General features: G+C 41.5%; 1 protein-coding gene across 8 annotated transcripts in view; it reads left to right on the top strand.

Moving 5' to 3' along the window:
* Window positions 1–23,352, top strand: part of dnm3a (dynamin 3a) — a 46,145-nt gene that overhangs the window by 19,199 nt on the left and 3,594 nt on the right. For 2 of the 8 annotated variants that reach the window (XM_072682264.1, XM_072682282.1), the window contains 6 exons: window positions 628–741; window positions 7,561–7,670; window positions 13,957–14,068; window positions 15,830–15,994; window positions 17,466–17,701; window positions 18,845–19,027. In XM_072682264.1, the coding sequence (XP_072538365.1) occupies window positions 628–741; window positions 7,561–7,670; window positions 13,957–14,068; window positions 15,830–15,994; window positions 17,466–17,701; window positions 18,845–19,027 (920 nt within the window). The other 6 variants (XM_072682301.1, XM_072682311.1, XM_072682320.1 and 3 more) reach the window with 6 other exon arrangements.

Genomic DNA, 23,352 nt, shown 5'->3' on the forward strand with positions numbered 1-23,352 from the left:
TTTAGGTTGATGGTAAGGTAATGAATGGAATACTGGCTGTTTGAGAGACAATAGCTATAGTCAGTGGTGTAATGAGACAGGATGTTTGGGTCTTCTACCTCCGTCTCTCTTTTTTCTTCACTCGCTCTGTGCCAGCTGGGCTCCTGTTTCCCCTTCTATCATCACCTCCACCCCCTCTTCCCTCCGCTCTCTCTCATCCTCTGCCCGTATCACTCTTATTTTAGTCCCTCCTTCCTATATTTCCTTCCCCCGGTCTCTTCCTTTTCCTCTGCTGGGCAGTACTTATCCCACAGACTGTGCCAGTGATCCACATCCTACTAGCTCTTTTTTCCTTTAAAGAAAGATTCTCAGTTGATTCACTGATCAATTAGTTAACCACTGACCTTCTTTAAAATTAATGTATTTATTTTACATAAGTTTTTGTTTGTATTGGGTTCACACTCAGTAATTCACAAGGTTCTTTATTATTATTATTTTTTTTTTTTCAAATAACACATTTTGTCTCTCTCTTTCTCACTGTTTCTGAAGGTGGTACTGGTACTCTTCTTGCTTGTGGCATCTTTCTCCCCCCATCCCATAAATCATAACCCTTGCCCTTTCACCGCTGACCTCTCTCTTGCTCTGCAGGTGATCAGAAAAGGCTGGCTGACCATCAACAACATTAGTCTGATGAAGGGCGGGGCCAAAGAGTACTGGTTCTTGCTGACTGCTGAGAGTCTCTCTTGGTTTAAAGATGATGAGGTATGGCATAGTACACTTTGCTTTCACCACATATCTGTATTACGTCTCATGTGAGCTTGAGCTCCTTCATTATTTTTACAGTTTTTTCCTCTATGTAGGCCCACACCTAATCCTCATAGATAATAACTTACATAATAAATAATCTTTTTAAATAAAGACATAATTTAAAAATCAGTGCAGATTGTGTTTCATAACTTACATATTAGCATCAATAGTAGTTCCTGAGTTATTTATAATACTGGATTTTATGATGGTGTTGAAAAAACAGTTCAGTTAGTTCAAGTAGTTTTAATTAAATAAAGAAATGAGCTGATCCTCAATGCACTGGTGTTTTTCGGCGATTCGAAAAGGGCTGTCTGGTGCGTCCGTCATGCTGTATAGGCCCTTGCCAGGCGGGCTGCCATCTGTCTGCCTGTCTGTGCCTGCTGTACAGGTGCAGGAAGTTCTGCACAGCAAGTGTAGACAGGCAGACAGACAACGCTCTCAGCCAATGGTGGCACAGCCTGCCACACTTGGAAAGGAAGGAGGTACAGGAGGAAACACCTGACATTAGGACTGAACACACACATGCTCATGTTCAAACCCTTCTACAAGGGCACATTTGTGATTCCAGAAGTACATTATCAAACTGCTTTCAAACTACATTTAAGACAAAAATCATGCCAGAAATGTAATGAGACCACTGTCCAAGTATAAAAGTAACCCTTATAGCACTGAAAGAAGCTGTGCAAAGGCTGCATTAGGACTGAATGTGGTTTCAGTGTGTAGAACCTGGGATAAAATATGTAGCCTCCCCACCCAACATTTCACTGTATGGAGCGTTCCTCTTTTCAGCTCCCTCTGTATGTGCCTTGCTGTTTTTTTCTTCTTGCTTCTCCCCTCCCCTTTTTTCTTTATGTCTTTTGCCCCCTGTGACCCCCACTTTTCCTCACTCTTCCTCTCGCTCTCCCTCACTCTCTCTTTCTTGCTCCCTCTCTCTGTTGGGAATTGAAGCATTTGGATCAGATCACCCTGACACAGCTGGATCTCCCCCAAGCCAAACTAACACACACACACTCACACACGCACACACACAAATCTTGGGCCAAATTCAAATGGCTAGATGAATAAACACATAGTAACAAACTCAAACACTCAAGGATATAAAAACTTGCATGTGCACATACAGCAGACATAGCATATCTAGACACAAAGGCTTGCACAAATATTCCTTCGCTCAAGTATGTGAACGCACAGAGACTCAAGCAACACATACTGGCAGACACTGCCACACACACATGCAGACAGAAGTCATGACTGTAAAAAGCACATTCACTGTAAACTGTATTTTTACTGTCTGAATTGCTTGTTGATGTCTGATCTCAAAGTTGTGGTAGTGCTTTACTGGAAACTACCAAAAAACAGAACCACCAGAGGACAAAGGTTTCGTCTAATAAGACTTTGAATAGAATAAAATACAGATGTCATTACTTTCACTTGTTTTTTTTCAGTCGAGTTTATAAAGTAATTGATAGGATAGACAGTTTTTAAGGAGTAAACAAAACTGACTATAAAGCTATTATACATAAAGGTTCTGCACATATCTAGAGAAAGTTGGAGAACTGTGTCTGCAGAACCTATTCTGCAACGTCTGCCTAATCCATTTTCCTGTGCGCGCATGCAACCTTGACTGCTTTTCTAATCCTATAGTTGAATTCCACTTCTGACTCTTCTCATGTTTCTGGCCTAAAACGTCTTCTAATTTGATTTCATAGGAAAGATGCTTTCTGTGATCAAATGCTCTCTGTAAAACTCTTTCTGGAACACACATGAAGACATGTGTCAACTCTAGCTCCATGCCCCTGTCTCTGCAATTGATCTAAGTCGGCCCTCTCCCCTTTTTTCCCATTGGACTTAATCAAACATCTTATTTTCTGTACATTTTTCATACATTCGTCTTTATTTCACACTTCATTAGTTTTTATATCTCTCTCTCTCTCTCTCTCTCTCTCTCTCCCTCCCTCTCTCTCTGTGGCTGGCAGTCTCTCTGGGACCATACACATTCCTGGCTGGAAAATCGTAAGGCTTTGTCCAAACACCAGCCTCCAAGAGCCTGCAGAGAAAGAAGTGGAGAGAGAAATGAAGGGAGCAAGAGAGACAGAGAGAGAGAGAGAGAGAGAGATCCCTTATAGCTGTTGCACCCCTTTTACTCACCCCTTCACCCCTTGCAACCTATCGTATAACCAGATTTAACACACACACAGACACACACACAGACACACACACAAACTTATATTTATCTTAATCCATGAAATTAGAATACCACACTAGCCACTGAGATCTCTCTGTCACTCTTTCTCTTTCTCTCTCTCTCTCTCTCCCCGCATGTGTCTGTAGTCGGTGATGTCTCAGTATGGCTGGGGTTCTTCTCTGGTGCCGCTGCTTTGGGTAAATCAGCCCAACACTAAACAGACACACATTCCTGCAGCCCCCTCTTTCTCTCGCTCTCTACCTCGCTCTCCCATTTTTTCTCTCATGCTGCATGAGGGAAAACAGATGACTCTTACTCAGTCTACCCTCCATTCTCGTTCACCCTCTACATAATCACTCTCTCTTCACCTGTCTCTCCCACACTGCCACAAGAAAGATATATATATATATATGTGTGTGTGTGTGTGTGTTTTAATTGTCATGCTAATAAATAGTTTACAAGTTGGCATGCAGTAGTACAATTAAAGAGCTGAAGAGACAGGCCTGATGGGAACATACATACACACACACACACACACAAACACACACATATGTATGTGTGTGTGTGTGTGTGTGTGTGTATATATATATATATATATATATGTGTGTGTGTGTGTGTGTGTCAGTCTGCATACTCATGCTAAAAAGACAAACCATGTAGGTCTGGCCAACGGTCGTATATATTATGTTATGTTATGTTAGCTGTTGAGCATATTCATTATTGGCTTAATGTACATTTTACATGCACTTTGTTGTCTCTATAGTCACTGAAAACACAACAACCTTGCACTTATAAAGCACTTATAACTCACAACTTAAATTCGCTCTAACACATGGCCATTCACACCACAGAGATAAACTGTTAAAAATAAAGGTGCCAAAAGCTCATTGCAATAGAAAAAGCACTTTTCAGTTGAGTAGTTTCAGTGGAGTTCTTTGAGGAACCACATTTGGTCCCTTACAACCCATAGAAGACCCAGAATTGTTTCCTTATGGAACCAAAAGGTGGGCTTCTATTGCACCACTTTATTATGGCACCTTTATCTTTAAGAGTGTTGGAGTTTACACTGACAATACAACACACACAGTACAAACCGCAGTAATTATCAGCACAAACACCGGAGAAAGGCATAAAGAGAGCAAAAGTGAAAGGAAAGACTAAGGAAATGTAAAACCTACAAAGCACATCCTTCCTTCCACCTACAGAGGTCATCTGCCTATCAGCGTAATGGAAGTGTAGCCAGTCCATGCACAGTCTAACCAATGTGCAGACTACTGTACACCAGTATGATCCTGAACAGGTAGTCTGAACACTGGGATGACGGAGCAGGAGATACCTTTCCTCTCTCACTATGTCTTTCTCTCTCTCCCTCAATCACAATTTTTGCCCCGTTTCCATCTATTCTATTGCTCGGCCTGTTCCCGCTGGCCTAGGCGTTCACAGGGGTAGATAAAAGATAGGGGGGGAAAAACAAGTTAGAAATAGTCTCCAATTCTCTTCTTCTTCTCGGCAGGGACACTCCGGGCCTTCCTTATCAGTTTGTCTCGCTCTGTCTTTCCCTCCTTCTTCCAAGGGCGAAGGCCGCAAAGCCGCGCATTTGCTCCGTGTCGCTCAGGTCCAGTATCCAGTCTTGACGTGGCACATTTCACTCCCGTAGCCGGCAGTCAGTCTGGCAGCGCGTTTAGGGAAGGCATAGTGAAAAAAGAAAGAGAGAAGAACGAGGGAGTGAAGGAGAGCGAGTGAGAGAGTGAGAGACAGAGAGAGTGGGAGAGAGAGAGAGACACAGAAAGGGAGAGAGAGGGAGGGACCCGCTGGCCATATAAGGGTTGATGGGACCCTGGGGGAATCGATTTTTTGGAGTAGTCCGTTGTTGCGTTATTACTTTTTTTTTCCGGAATACTCTCGATGGTTCGTTCCGACGCTCTGCTGTCCTCCACTTTTCTTCTGTCCTCTTGTGTCTGTCCCTCCATCCTCCCTCTGTACTCCTTGTCCTGCTCTGGACTTTTCCTGCACCATCTTTTTCTACCTCTCTCGTACTCTCTCTCTCTCTCACTCGCCTGCTCTCTTACTCTCTCCCTCTCCCTCTCCCTCTCCCTCTCTCTCTCTGTCTCGCTAAAGCGGTACCAGATGTTGTAGTCTTAACGCCAGCCCGTCATTTCTGACCTTTTTTTTCAACCTCTAAAAACGCAGGCAGGAAGTGGGCCCCTCTGGAAGGGAAAAAAGAGAAAGTTTTGGAGGGGAGCGGAGAAGGAGGGGTACAGGGAGTGAGCGAGAGTGGGAAGAGGAGAAAAAAGGAGGAGAGAAGAAGGAGATTACAGTGGATGTGTGATTGTCTTCGTTATGATCTAATTGAAAAGCTTTGTATCTTCCAACTCTAATCACAAATAGCGCCATCAGGCCTGATCTCTGGCTCTGAGGTTTATGCTCTCCTTCAACCTTCAGCGCCTCAGCTTCTCCGCTGCACCGTTATTCATGGTGTAATCCAAGCCGCTTCCTGAGACCCCAGCCCCTCCTGGACATAACGACGGAGAGGGAGAGGTGGAGAGGGAAAAGCTTCCCCCCCTTCTCTTTGAGAAATGTTGTGTTTTAGAGGCTCAGTCTGAATAATGACTTCCACATGTGCTCCTTCTCTTTCTATCTCTCAATCCCCATTTCATTCTTTTCTCTCCCCCTCTCAAGCCTTTTGCCGCTTTCAGAAAATCTTGCAGCATCCCTCCATATTCACTCTTGTAGTACTCTCCCCTCCAGCCATGCTAACCACGATTACATGCACACGGATCAGAACAGCTTTGAAAGTCTTTAGGAACCAGTTTAGCGCAGCTTTTAGGCTGTTATTAGTGCTGATTGGTGTTAAACATAAAATTGCACCGTTTAGGTTCAATCTGTTAAGCGATCAGACATGATCTCAGTTGATTCTGATTGTGGCGTTACTTCTTTTTACCTGCACTATTCATGTCTTTAGAGACAAATGCAACTGCCTGTGTGACCTTAGATTCTCCAGAGATATATTTCTTGGACTGTGTGGCAGCAGTTATATCCATTCATTTGTTCCAGTCCCTTAATGAATGAACCCTTAGATGTTCTGAACGTCTTATGTTTAAAGAGGTTTGTTAACAGAAGTTTAATTAATAATCAATTTTTGTTTTTAATACTTTACACAGTGTGGTTACACAGTTTTAGTCTACATACTGCTCCGCAGCCTTAACTATTTCAGATCGTTTACAGTTGAAAAATAATTTGAGGATGGCAGTTCAGTTTCTCTAAGTCTTGTAGACCGACCTTGCCAGAATTTCATCAGGGATCATCAATTGTTGAGGTGCGGCTTTTGGCAGATGCTGTTGATGGATGCCAGTCTTGGGAGAAATCTCGGGCTGGCTTGCAGGAACAGAATCCTGACTCCTCATCATATAGTTTGACCACCTCTGAGAGTCAGATTTTGAAATATTTGGACAGTGCATTGGTTCTCATCACTGTTCCAACAGACCAGCTGTCGTGAACAATTCAGTATTCTCCCTGTTTTAACACACCAGGCTGAACTCATTCCATCACTCAAAAAGACGAACCCTTTAGTGCTGGTGTATTGTGCAAATGTAATGACAGGATTGATCACATCTTTCATTGTGAATTACATTTACATTATCCTCGATTGACAGTCTGCACTTCCGTGTCCAGAAACATTTTTTTTTCTGCGCACATATATAACACTGACCGAAATTTGCTTAGTGAGCTATGAGGGAGAAATGATTAATATTAGATCAGTGAACTGCAGCTTTTACAGTTCTAATGTATATTACAATTAGGCACAAAGGCACAGTTCAGTTTACACTGCGATCCTGGCCGTTTGCTATGAGTTATGTACAATGGGAAAAAAGCAGGCCAAAAAACACAAACTAAAAACATAAGGGCAGTGCAAGTTACAGTTTGTTCCATCTAGTGTTGTGTAGTTCCCTCTGAGTTAGCTGCTACAGTCTGTAGTGAATTAAGCAGTAAAATGTAAACTTTTAGCTTGTTTGATGTGTTTTCCACACACACACCCTACTGCTGTACAGCACACAGTGCTTGTCTGGTCCAACATGATTTCTTGAGTTTAAATAGGATGGGAATGGCCAGAATATCAGAAATACTTTCTTTTCAGGCAATAAAGGATAAAAAAAGAAAATGCAGATTGTATGTGTTGCTTTCTGTGCAGCAGTGAGAGGGATAGAGAGAGCAGAGGGAGGGTGCATGCTTGTGTAAACTGTATTTACCCTAATAATGCATACCATGTATTCGTCTTTATAACAGTGACTTTAGTACCCTGACAGCTCTGTACGTATACACATACAGTAACACCCCTAATTACAGGATCTCCTTATTATCTGTAATATGTGATTGTGTTACAAGGGTGAAATTTAATAAAATAAACCTTTGCAAACCCAAATACTTGGCCCTTGCACTTCCATCCATGGGCATTTCTTTGGTAGCTTCTTTGTTCTAGCTCTCTAGAACTCCACAGTCGTAGAAGTGTGTGGCTTTGAGTCCAGCTTGAGGCTGACTCTGACTCTCTTGGTTTCAGAAGCTTGACTCTTAATCTGTGTGTGACTCCTCAGGAGAAGGAGAAGAAGTACATGCTGCCACTGGATAACCTGAAGGTGCGTGATGTGGAGAAGACTTTCATGTCCAGCAAGCACGCTTTTTCCATCTTTAACACAGAGCAGAGGTCAGTTTTTTTTCCAATCTGTTTATTTGTTTTTGGCTGGTAAACGAATCCAGAGACTCCTTCTTATTAGTTCAGCTACTTTAAGCTGCAGCTTTCTGACACAGGTCCTCAAGTTCTCTCACACAGCTTGTATAATCTCCATAAAAAAACATTGCCAATAGAATATCCCAAAACTTAGAAACATTTAGGGGTGTATAATGCTTCTCAGCATTAAGATGTGAAGCAGTGAAACTGCATTTTCTAGCTTTGTTCAAACCCAATGCACTATCCTCTATATGCAAAACTCCAGATCATTATTAAGGGGAACAGAATGATATGAATGATTTTGTACACGTTGTTATGCGAGTAAGCTTAGTGCTGCGCGACAGCAGATTGCATTGCTTCCCCAGAGAAACTGTGCGCAAATCCTCAACCTAATAAATGCAGTGGGTTATGGGTATTCCATGTCTGCTAGTGTACATTGTTTTTAAATTACTCATTGCAGTGCATTGTGGGATTGTTATAGTGCACTGTAAATTCTGTACTATGTTTTAAAACCACTACAAAATGGTGGAAACCCAAAGCAATGCACAGCAGAGCACAGCTTCTGTGGTTTCCATCCAGTCTTTTTGGAATGAGTTAAAATGCTGTTTGTGATCCTAAACTAACCATATTGTGTCCTGTATTTGGTGTCTGTAATGCTCTTGATTGCTCATCATCTAGTCACAGCAATGTTTAAACATGTAATAGAAGCTGTTACTGCAGCAAAGAGGGGGTGTTAGATGAACAGGTGTCTACAACCAGTATATCATTGTGTCATGCAGAAACTTTCACCACTAAATGTCAAGATTATAGAAAAAACCTTAAATGGAAGTCAGTGTACAAAATGTATTCCAATAAATTCTGGAGCATTTCTATTGGCCATGAATGTTGACACATTGTAAAGAACAACAGGCAGATTAGAAATATGTCAAAAAGTGAAAAATGGATATACAAGGTTTTTTTTGTAATGGCAACAATGATATATATTAAAAATGTTCTAAACCTAACACTAACGTGAACCTCACTAGTGGAAAAGAAATGGTTGTAACAGGGAGTTTTGCCTAAATGGTCCCGACATTGTAGGTATAATCTCAGGACCCTTTTTTCTTAAAGTGTATGAAAAACACACACACTCACACACAGAGGCTGTGGACTCACGTAGAAAGGGTTTGCATTTGGGTGGTTGTCAGAACGTGTGAGGCCGTAGACTGGGAGCTGGAGACACAGCTAGTTACAGACAAACCACACACTGACTCACAGCTCAGCACTCACATGCTGACCAGTGTGTGTGTGTGTGTGTGTGTGTGTGTGTGTGTGTGTCTGCGTGCATGCATGCATGTGTATATGTGTATGTGTGTCTGCCTAGCCACTAATAGGAGGTCATGACATTCTCTCAGAGCTGCACTTTGATTTATCATTAGATGGTAATAAAATGAACACACATTCATAAGAAAACAACTAAAGCCACACACACACACACCCCACTAGAAAATGGCTGGAATATTACTTCTCCTCAGTTTTTCTCTCTAGCCCATGTTCATCTGTCCTGTGGCATGGGCAGGCTTTCTCTGCTCTTGACTTCTCTCCCCTAGTGGAATTTGCTCTCTGTTCTCCTGGCTGTCTTCTGCCTGGGAGTTTCCCGAACATTCATTACCATCAGACACGAACTGGGAAGCACAGTGAAGTCAGAACTGGTGGCCACAGCATGCACACATATTCACACACACAGGCTTGTTTTTATACAAAACTAGGACGTGGGGTCAAACATGTGTCTTTTATAGATACATGTGTTTTTTATAGATACATGTACATTACTGTGCAAAGGTTTTAGGCACTTAATGACATTATTTCAAATTCATTTATCTCTGCCATTAAAGTAAGTATTTCTTTTTGAAGAAAGTAGTGGAGAACTTGAGAGCTAGTTGAGTTGAGGAACAAAGCTTGGAATTCAGATTTCTTCTGGATGCCCCCAGCCAGCACAGCGTGGATGTGTTCAATTCCATCACCAGCTCACCTGATTTACTATCATTAAGCACTGATTTACCAAACTAGGTGTTCACTATTAATAATACTCGACCCTCATGAGGAGAGCTTTGGATATGTTTTAATAAACACAGTAATCTAATATTAACGTTTTACTCAGCTGATGTTTGCACAGCACTGTATGTTTAATGTAATTACCTGTGTGATATAAATATGGTCCCTAAGTATTATTTTCTAGGTCTCACCCTAACCTTAACCTCTGTAACCAATACCTGTTTGGCCCTTACTTGTGGGTTTGTGGGCTACTTGTGTTTTTTCTTTAGGCCTTTAACCCAAATCAGGACTTTTTTTGTACTGATAATGTAAGCACATTTAGTCGTATATGAACATATAAGTTATTAGGGCCAATCAGATTGACACTAACCTGCACTTTATCCCACCAGTTCAAATACAAGCTTTATCGTGTGTCTTATAACCAGTTTCTCTCTCTCTCATACACACACACACATGCATCACTCCAAGATTCTTTCCTGTGAAACACAAGCTTCGTTACTGAGGGTGGGTGTGGCTGGGACTGATTAGCTACTTAATTAGAGAGATGTTGGAATGCTGCAGTGAGCGAACACACTCTAATAAACACACGTTTCACAGAGAGTTGTGCAATGAACTTGTAAACACAGCACATGTGTTGCGGTTCAGTTCAGTCAGCTGCTTTCACGCACATCAGTGATCTTTTCCTCTCCTTTTGTCTCTCTCTGTCTTACACACACACACAGCTAATCACTACAGCAAGCCTCCACCCACCCCTCAAACATTTGGCAACATAGTACCATTTGAGGACAAAATGTTTTACTACAGTGAACAATTTTTGGTTTGCAGATTTTTATAGCATACTTATGAGTGTCCATGACATCACAGCCTAGTTGTACACATATAGTCAACAACTACTCTTCATTCACACTTTACTCTCGAGACACTTGATGAACATGAATGATTTCGTAAATCTTAAATGCTTAATAGCTGTTCTCCTAGTACATTAATGCACCTGAGAAGAAGCAGTGGAAAAAAGTGGAAAAAGGTGTAGGTGTCCCCAGACTAATGTCGGGCAGTGCAGCACCTTGCAAAATCCTGTTTTCACTCCATTTCTCTCTCTCGCCCTCTCACACACAGACTCACACACACTCTTATGTTTTCTTGCTCCCACTCTATCTGTGTCACTCACACAAGGACACACATGCTGTAATGTTTCCCGCTGTGCGTCTCCCTGCCAGTGGTGATGTCAGGGGGCAGAAGCTTCAGTGCCAGGGTGCTGACATTACTCTGGCATGGTGGATAGCCGAGGGCATCCGGATGCACTAAACTACAGCCCTGTTGGACGTGAGAACACACACACACACACACACACACACTCATTTACATAATAGGAACCCACTCACCACTAGATATCTATACCATTAGAAAACAAATTCATACTAGTTTTAAACAGATGAATATTTTGAAAATGAAAATGCTCTTCCTCCAGCTTTATAACACCAGCATGAGAAGGAAAAGTCTGTGTGCGTATGTGTGTGACTGATCATTTGGCTTTCATAAGGGATGGCATGTTGCCCTGTGGAGCTTTGGTCGTGTTCAGGAAAGCACATGTTTAAGCTTTCACTTCAGAAAAAAACAGCCTACTCCGGAAACGCTGCAAAACATTTTCCTAGGCTAATCAAGGGCTGTTTTGTTGTTTTTGCACATGGTAACACATATTTAAGGTCTATTTTAAGGTGCAAGTTTTGCTATCTGTGGCCCATGTTGCGCGCAGGCAGTTCACGTAACAGTGCGTGGTTATGAATGCTGTGGCCAAGTGGCCAGTAACTATCAGTGAGTGATGTGTGGCATTTATTGTAATTTCCGAGGTTACAACCAAGTTGTGTAGGCCGTTTTAAAAGACTGCTGTGATTGAAGTAATAGCCAATTAGGCTTTGGACCACTGAGACATAACAAAGACTGCTAAAACAATGTTTTGTAGGTGAACTTTATGAGTTTGAGGTATGTGGAAATGTGGTTTTGTGGTGTGTGGTTTTGTTGAAGTCCTTTTTTCATTGCAAAATGTGTGCACACATGTTGGCCTCCAGTTTGTGTGTATATGTGTGTGCGTGTGCAAATGCAGATCTGTGGCAGTTTGTGTGCGTAGTAGCATTTTTGTGTTAGTGTGTTGTTGTAAAAGTAGTCTCAGATGCACGGTGAGGTGTGCGTTCTTGGTGTTAGCCCAGTTCTTGTTTACTTTACAATGTTGGTATGAACTGCAGTGTGAAGCAGGCTTGTGTTATAGTGCAGCCCTAAAGCCTCATGCCCCACGGGCACAACAAAACCAAACAACAGGCTATAGAAACAGAGGAGAACAAGAAGACAGGACAAAAAGGAGAGAGGAACAACACAGTCATTAGGGGGAATGTGGAACAGATGGAGGGAGCTGGACTCCAGATTCCTGCCTCTTTCCAAGCTGTAAGAGAAGTGGATGAGGGGGGAAAGAGAAAAGGAAAAGTGAGGGAAAAGGTAGAAGTGCACAGTATGTTGGCAGACAGTCAATGGGAATTATTAGTATCCTGATACTAGAATTACAGCCGATAATTACATACAATAAATTAGTGCTTCATTTCTGCTGAATGCACGCGTTAACACACTTAAATTCCCCAGTGCTGAGAAATTCCACTCTTATCGACTCTGTTGTCTCACATGCGGATGTCTGGAGGTTTGATTTCTCCACTGCTTTACCAATGAGAGTATGGATATGGACTCCCAATACTGCATTCACTTTCTACTGTAAGTGCCTCTGGATAAGAGCTTATTCTGAATCTTGGTTTTGGGATGACGCCAGTAGAAAAGTTTGCATCTCGAGGGAAAAAGCAATGAATCCAGACTCTGAGATTCTGTGACAAATGTAGTTTGAAAAAAAAAACATGTAACAAGAGTAAGACTGGGAAAATAAGTGTTTAAGAATTACAGTAATATTCATTCTCATGTATGAATTACAGCCATTGTCCTACATACCCCCTCCCCTTTTAAGGACTCAAACCTAATTGGCCAAACTAACATAGTCATGAATTAAATTGTCATTTTTAAAACTTTGCAAACAAAAAGTCAATGAATGCCTGATGTCTGAAAGCCATCATCACCAGACGCCGGGTTTCTTCCCTGGTGGTGTTCTGCCAGGCCTTTACTGCAGCTGTCTTCAGTTCCTGCTTGTTCCTGGATTGTTTTACTTTCAGTAAGTGAAATGAATGCTCAGTTGGATTAAGGTCAAGTGACTGATCTGGCATTACAGAACATTCCACTTCGCCTTAAAAATGTATTGGGTTGCTTCATTGTCCATCTGTACAGTGAAGCGCTGTACAGCCATACCATAACATTGTCCTGACCATGCCTAACAGATGAAATGCTATACTTTGAAATATAAGCAAGTTCCATATTCTTATTTTTTTGGCCAGTATGTGTAAAGATGTTTTTGTTTACCGGGGAAAGAATTCCACTAGTTATTTTCTGTGGTCTCCATGGCTTTTGGTGTATCAGATCTTCAGTGTGTTTTTAATAAAGTACCAAATAGTAGATTTGACTACACCTACTTGCCATGGAATGACAGAGCAGCCAATTGCCTAGTTATTTTTGATCCCTTAACAAGAAGAGGACTATGTATGAAAATGGATTCATCGGATTTGATGTTAATCAATATGCTCAGATAAAATTAAAGTCTGCTCTTTAAGCTCATACTCACTATTCGAATCAGCTTAAAATGACAGTTGACATTTTGATACTCACTACATATATATAGTGAGTTCCAAAATGTCAACTCTTATTTTTATATATATATATATATATATATATACATATATATATATATATATATATATATATATATATATATATATATATATGTGTGTGTGTGTGTGTGTGTGTGTAGAGAGAGAGAGAGATTATTCATATATTCATATTATAAGGCTTAGTAGTTCTTAGAAGAAAACAAATCCAGCATTGCATTGTGTCATGTTAGATGCTAGAGGATAATCACAGCTTTAGGGTGTCAAATAGAAGCAAACGCATGGATAGCAGAGGAGGGTGGAGGCAGAGCTGCTTTGATAGGTACAGAAGTGAGGGGAGTGTTCTGGGTAGCTTGCTGAGTTGGACCTCTAGTGTCTAATGGACATGTGGCTGTGTGATCATGTTCCAGTTTGTCTTGTTTGTGTATAAATGCACATGTTGCCATGGCCACAGTCTGACTGCATGCTTGTTGTTGCTATAGAAACGTGTATAAGGACTACAGGCATCTGGAACTGGCCTGTGACACACAGGAGGAGGTGGACAGCTGGAAGGCCTCTTTGCTGCGGGCTGGAGTCTACCCTGAGAAAACTACAGTAAGAATTCATCTCCCCACCCTGCTGTAGGGATGTCCTGATGAAGTTTCTTTTTTTCAGCCGGATCCCTATCTGATATTTGAAATTTGATAGATTAGTCAGCTGCAGAGTGCACATTACAGTTGGTAAAACTTTAATTCAGATTAGGTAACATACAAGTGGCTCCAAATGACTTCAAAAAGCTATAGTAAAGTCTCTTCACACTCTGAACTGGCACTGCAGATATTAGTGACTGTTGGGACATCCCTATCCTGCATTGCTGTGTATGACCTGCCTTTAGATGATGTGCACTCTGCATAGTACAGTCTCCCTTTTGAAATCAGACATGCCTTTAAGTTCAGTCCTTTAAGTTCAATTTTAATGCCTTTTGTTTATCTTTCTGCCTTTTTGGTCTTTGTCTGTTGTGCTTGTTTTTTTAGGGGGGGTTGTCATTAATTTTATGTACTTATAACTGTGCTGGAGATTAAACAGAAATGACACAGCATTTAAATACCCTGTCCATTTAGAGAGCTTTCACAGTTTTTCCCCAGACACTTTTTCATATATCATCGCTGTGGTGCAGAAACCTTTTTGACAAAATTCAAATGTAGCGATTGTTTTTTTTCCCCTAGCATTTTCCCCCGAGTGATATAACTTAGGAAAAACTCCTGCATGCTTTGCACGTAGTTACTGATCAGTAATCCTTAGGGTGTATTAAACGTCACAGAGCTTAAGAGGTTAAAGATGAATGGATCAATAGAGATGATCCAAATTACTTGGAATAAAATACTTTAAAAATACTAAAAAATAAAAAGACTTTCAAATATAAAAAAAGGTTTAGCTTTAGCCAATACTGTTGTGAGAAAGGCAAAGCTTTTTGGGCCAGCACTTATTTCTAAACCATCTGTCTGTAGCTGCCATTTCTGCAGCTGCAGATGACTAGCTTAGATATCAGATTGTCTTCCCATCTCATTTCTTAGAACAATGAACAGACATAACGGCACAGTGTTGCCGCTGTATGTATTTCTTTATTTTGTCTATTTTGTCTCAGTGTCCTTTTCCAGAGTCAGGGGACATCATTTTCTTTCCTTCAGTGCATATGGCTTGTGTCTCTCTTTTGAGAGTTCTCTTGAGCTTTTGAGTCCACTCTCTGAAAAGTACGTCCACTCTGCAGGAGTGTGTGTCCCCTGCTCTGCTGCAAGCACTTTCCCGGCTGTTGTACCATCAGCAGGCCGCCTGCATTCCTCAGCTCTTGTGTCACTGTGTTGAGGAGCGGAGCGGGAGAGGCGCCAATCTCTGTTTCTAATCAGCCCCCTCTCCTTTTACTCTCTTTCACCCTCTCTCCCTCTCCTCTCTCTCTCTCTCTCTCTCTCTCTCCTTCTTTCTCTCATATTCTTTCGTTCTGTTTTTCCCCTCCCTCTCTAACTTGGTGGAACTTGCTGAGTGATGTCAGAGTTCTGTCAGGGTTCCCCATAATTTGTTTTGACACAAGTCTACCGCACCCCCACCATGTGTTGCTGGAAAAGAAGCTTTCTCTCTCTCTCTCTCTCTCTCTCTCTCTCTTTCTCACATTCTCTCTTGGTGTCTGCGTCTGTTACACTCTCAAACTGTCATTCTGCTACTGTCTTATGTTCTGCTTCCACTTGCCTCCATCACTTTCTCTCACTCATCCCTTGGAACTTTTTGTCACCTCTCCATTCTTTTCCCATCTCCCACATTCATCTGTCTCTCCTAACCCCCCCCCCCTCTCTCTCTCTCTCCCGCGTTCTTGTCCTTTACCAGGTGGATGGCGAGAGCTCAGGGCAGGCAGAGAACTTCTCCATGGACCCACAGTTGGAGAGGCAAGTGGAGACCATCCGCAACCTGGTGGACTCCTACATGAGCATCGTTTACAAGAGCATCCGAGACCTGATGCCCAAAACCATCATGCACCTCATGATCAACAATGTCAGTTTTGCGTATACCTTTACCCTCTATGTGAAATAAAGCTTAAAGTCAGTGGTTCAGAACCTTGGTTCTTCTGCCTTGCACAGTTTGGTTTGCACCGTCTGCACCCACTTCAGCTTTGGAAAGGTTTGTGAAAGTGCTGATTAGTAAGATAAGGTGTCGTAGAGCAGGGAAAACACTCAAATGTGCAGAGCAGGGCTACTTAAGTAAGTGGAACCGCAGCAATGGACCGTTAAATTAGCTGGAATGTAAGGCAGCTCCTTTTGAGTCAACAAGTTGGCTGATTCTCATCATTCAACAACTACTACTTAAACAGTTACTTGTGGAGTTACAGTTACTACTGACTTATAGTTACAACTCTAAATATTTAGCCTGCCCTGAGCTATTTCTGCAAACATAAGTTTGGACCATCTAGTATTTAAATGGGTTTTTACATTGTTCTATTCTACTTAATCTATATTGTATGGTGTTAATGTGGTTACACTTTGAAATTTGTAAAGATTATTGAACAAAGATGGAAATATATGTACTTCAACAATGTTTTTATTGATAGTATGACTTTTACTATGATGCACCACTTAAGAAATGTAAGAGTGGGAGTTTTTGTCATGCTAAATTGGAACTGTCCAGTGTTGTGCAAAGTCTATTGGTTAAACCCTTTTTAGAAAGTTCTTGTACTTGTTACAATCATAACACATTAGAATAAATGCAATCCAACATTAAGGCTTTAAACAGTAGCTGGGATTTCTACTAGTTAGAAGTTCTAAAGTTGGTTCCAGATTTCCAGCCATCGCATGTACTTGTTCCAATACTCTAGCAGCAGCTCACCTGATGTAACTTAATAAAGGATTAGTTAGCCAAGCCAGGTACTGGATAATCTCTGCATAAATGGTTAAACGAAGATGTTAGGGTTTGGCAGTATCCAGTTATTTCTTACCTTCAAGTCGTCTTCAAAGATTACAGATTTAAACTATTAATTAATTGGTTCTGTGTTCATGTCGCTTTCATGTCCACTGAGTGAAGACCAGGCACAATTGTTAAACAACTCCTTGAATAAATGTTAAACTGTGCTAGGATTCAGAAGAGGAGCTAGTTATCATTCGTATGGCTAACATGAAAACAATCCCTGCTGAACTATTCCGGTTGTCTGAAACTCCAGTTATAAAAGCTTTAAACTGTTTTATAATACTATACTACTTATTTATTCATTTTATTCTGTGGCTGTGTGGGGAGGATGTCAGTTAAGCTCTTCTGGAATGTCAGTTAAGCTTCTCCTTCAGCACTTGCCTTTGCATGATTTTAAACAATGGTCAGGTGTTTGAAGTTTCTCATTCATAAATACTTTGGTTTTCATTGAGTCCTTCTGACCACTTTCATTCATTGCCCTATCTCTATTGAACCCTCTCACTGCTGTTTTCTTTTTCTCAATTCTCTTGTCTCCTCCGTGTCTTCTCTCTCTTTCTTTCTGCAGGTGAAGGAGTTTATCCACTCAGAGCTGCTGGCTCAGCTGTACTCTTCAGGAGATCAGTCTGCTCTGATGGATGAGTCTCCAGAGCAGGCTCTCCGCAGAGAGGAGGTGCTGCGCACACACTCGGCCCTGAAGGAGGCGCTGGCCATCATCACTGACATTTCCACCTCAACCATATCCACCCCTCTACCACCACCTGTGGACAACTCCTGGCTGCAAACAAGCACCATGAACCGCAAGTAGGAAACAGATACTGCTTTTTTTTTCAAGCTGACTGTGGATTGTGGAGGGTCTGTTATGCACAATACACTGTTTTTTCTGTGGCTACATACTTTAAACATTAATAGTGCTCAGTATATTGAATGCTGATATATGACCTGCCCATAATAGGAAAAATCAGTAACTTAGCTTATGTTTTTATTCAGCTCACACTTGCCCCTTGTCTCTGTACTGTTTCCCCATTTGTATATTCTCTCACAAGCTTCTTTGTTTGTCTTTTGGTTTTGTGCTCTGCCCCTGCTCTTCCTCTACTTCACCCTTAAAGAATTCTGAATTCTCACCTATTCCCAGTCTGTAGCCCTGCCCTCTCGTTGTTTGTCATAGTTGATCATAGTTGATTAATTAAAATTCCTGTTACCTGGCACAGACCTGACTTCATGTTAGCCGGCTTTATGCCTTCCACAAACAATTTTCATGTGTGTCATTGTCCTGTTGGAACACAAAACTGTGTCCAAGATTTGTCTCATCTCACTATAAAACCGTCCTCCAGAAGGCTTTTTCTTTGTTTATGTGGTCAGCTGCAAAATGTTAGTTGTGCTTGAAGATATTGTGTTTGGAGCAGGGGCTTTTTTCTTGGATGGGAGCCTCTCAGTTCATGGTGATATAAAACTTGCTTGACTGACGACTATAACGCTGGTGTTACAGCAGCTTTCAGTTCATAGTAGGCCTGTGTCTTATTGGTTCTTAGGTAGTTCTTGACCATCCGCACCAATTTGCTTTCAGTTGAGTTGATTTCAGAAAGCAAAAAAAATACATTGTGTGCACACTTATTATTAGTGCCTTGGAGTGTTGTTTAATTCTGCTTTGCTTCTATGTACCTAGATTGCATTCATTATTTCTTTTTTATTTGTTTTTTCTGTTTCATTGTGGCCTTCCTATAATACTATGTATTTTAATCAGTGAGCTTTCACACTTCATACACTTCACACCACACTTCATATATGGAAGCAGAATTCAATGTTTTAAAATGCAAACTGAAATTGGTATCAACCTCAATATGAGTGAGTTATTGTTTTTATTTTATAGACCCAGAATTGAATATCAGTGCATCCCGAATACACTACTTCATTTATGCCTTTCCTCACCTTTTTTCTCCTTCTCAGATCTCCTCCAGGTCACAGTGCTCCTAAGAGGACTCAGTCCGCTCCTGGAGGTCCTGCTCGTGGCCCTGCTCCTCCTGCTCCTGCCCTCACCATTCGTTCAGGTCCTTCTGCCCCTGCAGTCCTAAATCACACAGACTCTCATACACCAGGACGTCCCAACCGAGTCGCTCCCAGCATTCCCAGGTAATTACTTGCTGAGTGCACATTTAATCAAATATTCAGTAATGTTTCTGCAATAGGTCTGCATGCAGAAGAAAACCTGATGGGCACAACTCCTAAATAAATAGGGGAAGGGTCACTAGATGATCTGGGTTCACATACCAAAAGGAAAAAAATAGCTTCTTGTCCCTTTATCAGGGAATTAACTGATGAGTTGAACCAGATCTATTTCAACAGGGAAATCATTAAACTGTGCTACACTGTGGCTATCTAGCACCACAGTTGGGTAGCGTTGAGCTAAATAATAGTTGTAAAACTCTTCATGCCATCTGCCTGTAAAAACAAGGCTCATGTTTATATTAGAGTATCCATAATTATGCACTGGACAGAGATGATCCCTACCATTCCAACCAAAGCATTTCTATTCTGATGGATGCCAACCATGTACATTAAATGTAACTCACTTTAAGTAGTATCTTAGCTGGCTGAACTTCTCTGGAACCTGCTTAATCACTCAGTGAACTTGCATGGCTATGTGAACTGTAGCCTGGGTTCTGTTTTCCCCATGCTTAATAAGCGCTTCAGAAGTATGTCTACACTAAGCAAGCACTTTCCAACTTCTTTATTCCATACTGAGGAATAGTATCCATCAGCCATCATTGCTAGCTTCTGACTGTTTTTCTATGCGTTTTGAGAGCTTCAGTCATCTACACATGCATTCCATCCCTCCACAGTACACCTGAATAAACTAATCAAGGCCTGATGGTTTGAGGACAAGTGGAATCAGGTGGGTTTGAGCTGAAATAGACTCAGTATGTAAACAGTTAGGGACCCCTATGACTAAACACTGGCAGAATCCCAAATTGCCTCCCATTTGACATACAATACATTCTATAGGGCATGAGCTACTTAAGTTTACTCCCTATAATGGCCAGTACCATATGTGTGCATATGAACTTGGAATGTCTGAGGCTTTCAACCACTGCACTTTGAGTAGGCAGCTTGGTAGTGAAGCTTAAAGAAAAATACATATCATTACATTCAGCTTCATATGTATGTCCAAAAGAAGGCAGATGGATAGAGTAGGTATTTGCTCATTTAATTTTCTCACAGACGGAATGTAATTTAGATGACAGATTTAGGTTTGCTTCTCAAATGTTCAGATAAAAGACATGCTGTTGCAAAATCTCTAAGCCCGGGGTACTCAGTAGCGGACTCCAGTCCGGATCCAGACCTAAATGGATTTTTATTGCAGGCCGAGTAAAAAATCTCGAAGAAAACACTCTTTACACAATCTGTATAAACTGATCTATTTTGGTTTTCTGCAGTTTTTTCTCTCTGGTTTTCTGCAGCAGAGAGAAAAAAACAATAGTAGGCCAAAATTCATACAAGTAAAATGGTGTGTTTAGAGTTGCCAGGTTCTGTTGTGCACCGTTTGTGTATGGAGGAATAGACTGAAAAATATGTGTTCATTCTGCCTGAGAGAAGCATGCACCCAATGTGCTTACTTTGTAATAAAACCACAGCCATTGTGCAGAGTGATAGTGTGAGGCGCCACTGTGAGACCAAACGTGCAAGGCTACCCACAGAACACGGAAGTAAGAACCACATACATCAACTAGCCTAAATCTCCATATCAAGCCATCGCAGAACCACAGCACACTCACACAAATTAACATTTGCACAGTGTCTCCGTCTTGTCATTATACCTTTTGTTTCCAAGTTTAAAGACTTCACTCATTTCTCCCACTAATTTGCAGTGGGTTTTTGCACACACACTATATGTCCAAATGTTTGTGGACTCCATTGCATCTAACTGTGTTTACTGGATTGATGGATGGTGCTCCATTAATACATTTTGGGATGAGTTGGGAAGTTGGGGATGCTCTTGTCACTGAATGCAATCAAATCTCACAGCAGTGCTCCTCCAAAATCTAGCAGAAAGAGGTCTCCCCTGGCCAGTAGAGACAGTTATTTCAACAAAAGCAGGATAAGCTTATTTTTAATACCCTTGATTTCTGAGGAAACAATGAATGAGCAGGTGTCTCAATACTTTTGACAATATAGTGAGGTTCTGTATTTTTTAGGACTATACTTTGGTCCTCAGCTTTGTTTTGTACTTTGTGGAATGTACGGGATTTATAGAGCTTTAGTTCCTCTGTGGAGCTTTAACCCAGTGGAATCTGTTAAGATTTATATTTGACCACCTTTGCTTTAAGCGATAGGTTCATCTGAACCTTTGGAGAAGAATGCAGCATCCGTTTTCCTTGATGAACCCCCTCAAAACGCTGTAGCCTGTGGCATGAGGTTGTAATGTGAGGCTGCTTCTCAGTAAATGCTTGACGACTCTACTTGATTGTGTATTGTTCCCATATTTATAATCGACACAGTGCACAAATTTATGGGCATGAAACTATTTCTTGCCATAAATCAAAAGGGAAGAAAAGAAAATGTGTGCAGATACACATGCACGCACACAGACTCGAATTAAGATGCCGTCTCAGTGAGAGCAGAGGTTACTTGAGCTGGGTGGGGGTCTACTGGAAAATGTGTTTTTCATATTCTTTTCCCCAACATTCAGTGCTGGCTGTCTCCACCCCACCCCCCACCCCCCAGTCTTTTTCTCTCCCTCTCCCCCTCTCCCCCTTATTCGTTGGATGCCGGAGCCTAGTCAGCAGAGGCAGTAAATAAAACACTTCTCATGTTTCGTACAGTTATTTGATTGTTTTATGTGGGTTTTAGATATGTTTCATGATTAGCAGTAAGCCAGTAAAGCAGAAGAATGGCTTTGTGAGTTGTGAGTTAGAGTAGAAGAGGCATGTGATGGTTATCCAGTGCACTAGCTCGCTCTGTTTCAACTGCCTTCCAGACTGAGGGACTGGAATCATATTTGTCAGCCATGTCACCCGTTCTCTTTCCATCCCTCTCTACGCCACCACTCCGCTGCTTCTCCATTTGTATTTGCACTCCGGTTTCTTCAAGATATGCCCTTTTCACGCTCTGTCTATCTCTCTTTTCCTCGCACCCACCTTTGCTTTGGCTCTTCTTTTGGTTTCCTTTCTGCCTCATTTCCTCCATGTTCTGAAATGGGTCGGTTTGGACCTCCACCCTTTTTCTCCTGCCTTTTCTCTCCCATCCAAATCCCCCCTTTTTTTCTCTCTTTTACTTCTGTGTTGGTTTTTCACCCCTCCCTCTTTCCACCATGCATTTTCTCTCTTTAACATTCTCTCTCCCATCGTCAACCTTATCAGCCCTCATTTTGCTCTCTTCAAGTCTTGTGCTTTTTTTTTTTCTTTAACACCTTCCACAGTTTGGCCTTGTAGATTCATTAACCTGTCCTAGCACACGTATCTTTGCATGGTACTCTGGTTAAGCATTTTATTGGTAGGTTTTGCTGCCCAGCAAGCAGACTACATTCATGAAGTTTCTTCTTTTTACCTTGTCTGTGCTTTTACAGTAAGATTGCCTGTGTGAAATGAACTAAAGATGCTCGTACAGAGTTTGAATCTGATTAACTGATGAGTTGATCAGTTTTTACTTCATATATGCTGATTTGCTTGCTACGGTACAATTGAGTGCTTGTCTTAGATCTGCATGCTTTCTCTTCCATCCATCAATACAGATAGTTTCAGATCTGCAAAAAGTGAGTTGTGGTGAGTTGTCTCTCTCACTCATCAACTTTCACACTTGCACCTCATTACTATTTTTCTTTCAGTCTCCCTATTGAACACACTAAATTAGATGAAATAGGCCTTGCATTATGTCTCTCATACAATAAACCCCTGGTATTTCCAGACCATTAGATCTGCTTGGTTCTCATCAAACCTTGTTTTTGCTTTCTTTTCCATAGTCTCCCTCTTTTCATTCGATTGTCCAGAACTTGATGCAGATCAGGAAAAATAAAAGCTGCTCTCTCTCTCCTCGTTCCCATCCCAGAAAGCCTCTCCTTCTCTGCCAGCCCCATTAGAGAGCGAGATTCCTGAACCTCCACAGGGATCTTTCCTGGACCCACGCTGCAGGAACGCTGCCCCCCTCCACACACACACACACACACACACACACACACACACACACACACACACACACACACACACACACACACACACACACACACACACACACACACACACACACACACACACCGTCCTTTAGTAACACACTACATGACAGCCCATAACATTGCTTTAGGCAGCTTTTATTAATTCATGCCAATTTAGCCTCCTAGTCCTGACGGAGTGATTATTGATGGGTAACAATATTATTATGACAATCTTTTTCCAAACTGCTCTTCAAAAGCTCAGAAGGAAGCTCCGAAGGAAAGGATTGTGAAATTGAAAACAATTCAAATG

Source organism: Salminus brasiliensis, chromosome 1 (genome assembly GCF_030463535.1).
Source record: "Salminus brasiliensis chromosome 1, fSalBra1.hap2, whole genome shotgun sequence".
Lineage (NCBI taxonomy): Eukaryota > Metazoa > Chordata > Actinopteri > Characiformes > Bryconidae > Salminus > Salminus brasiliensis.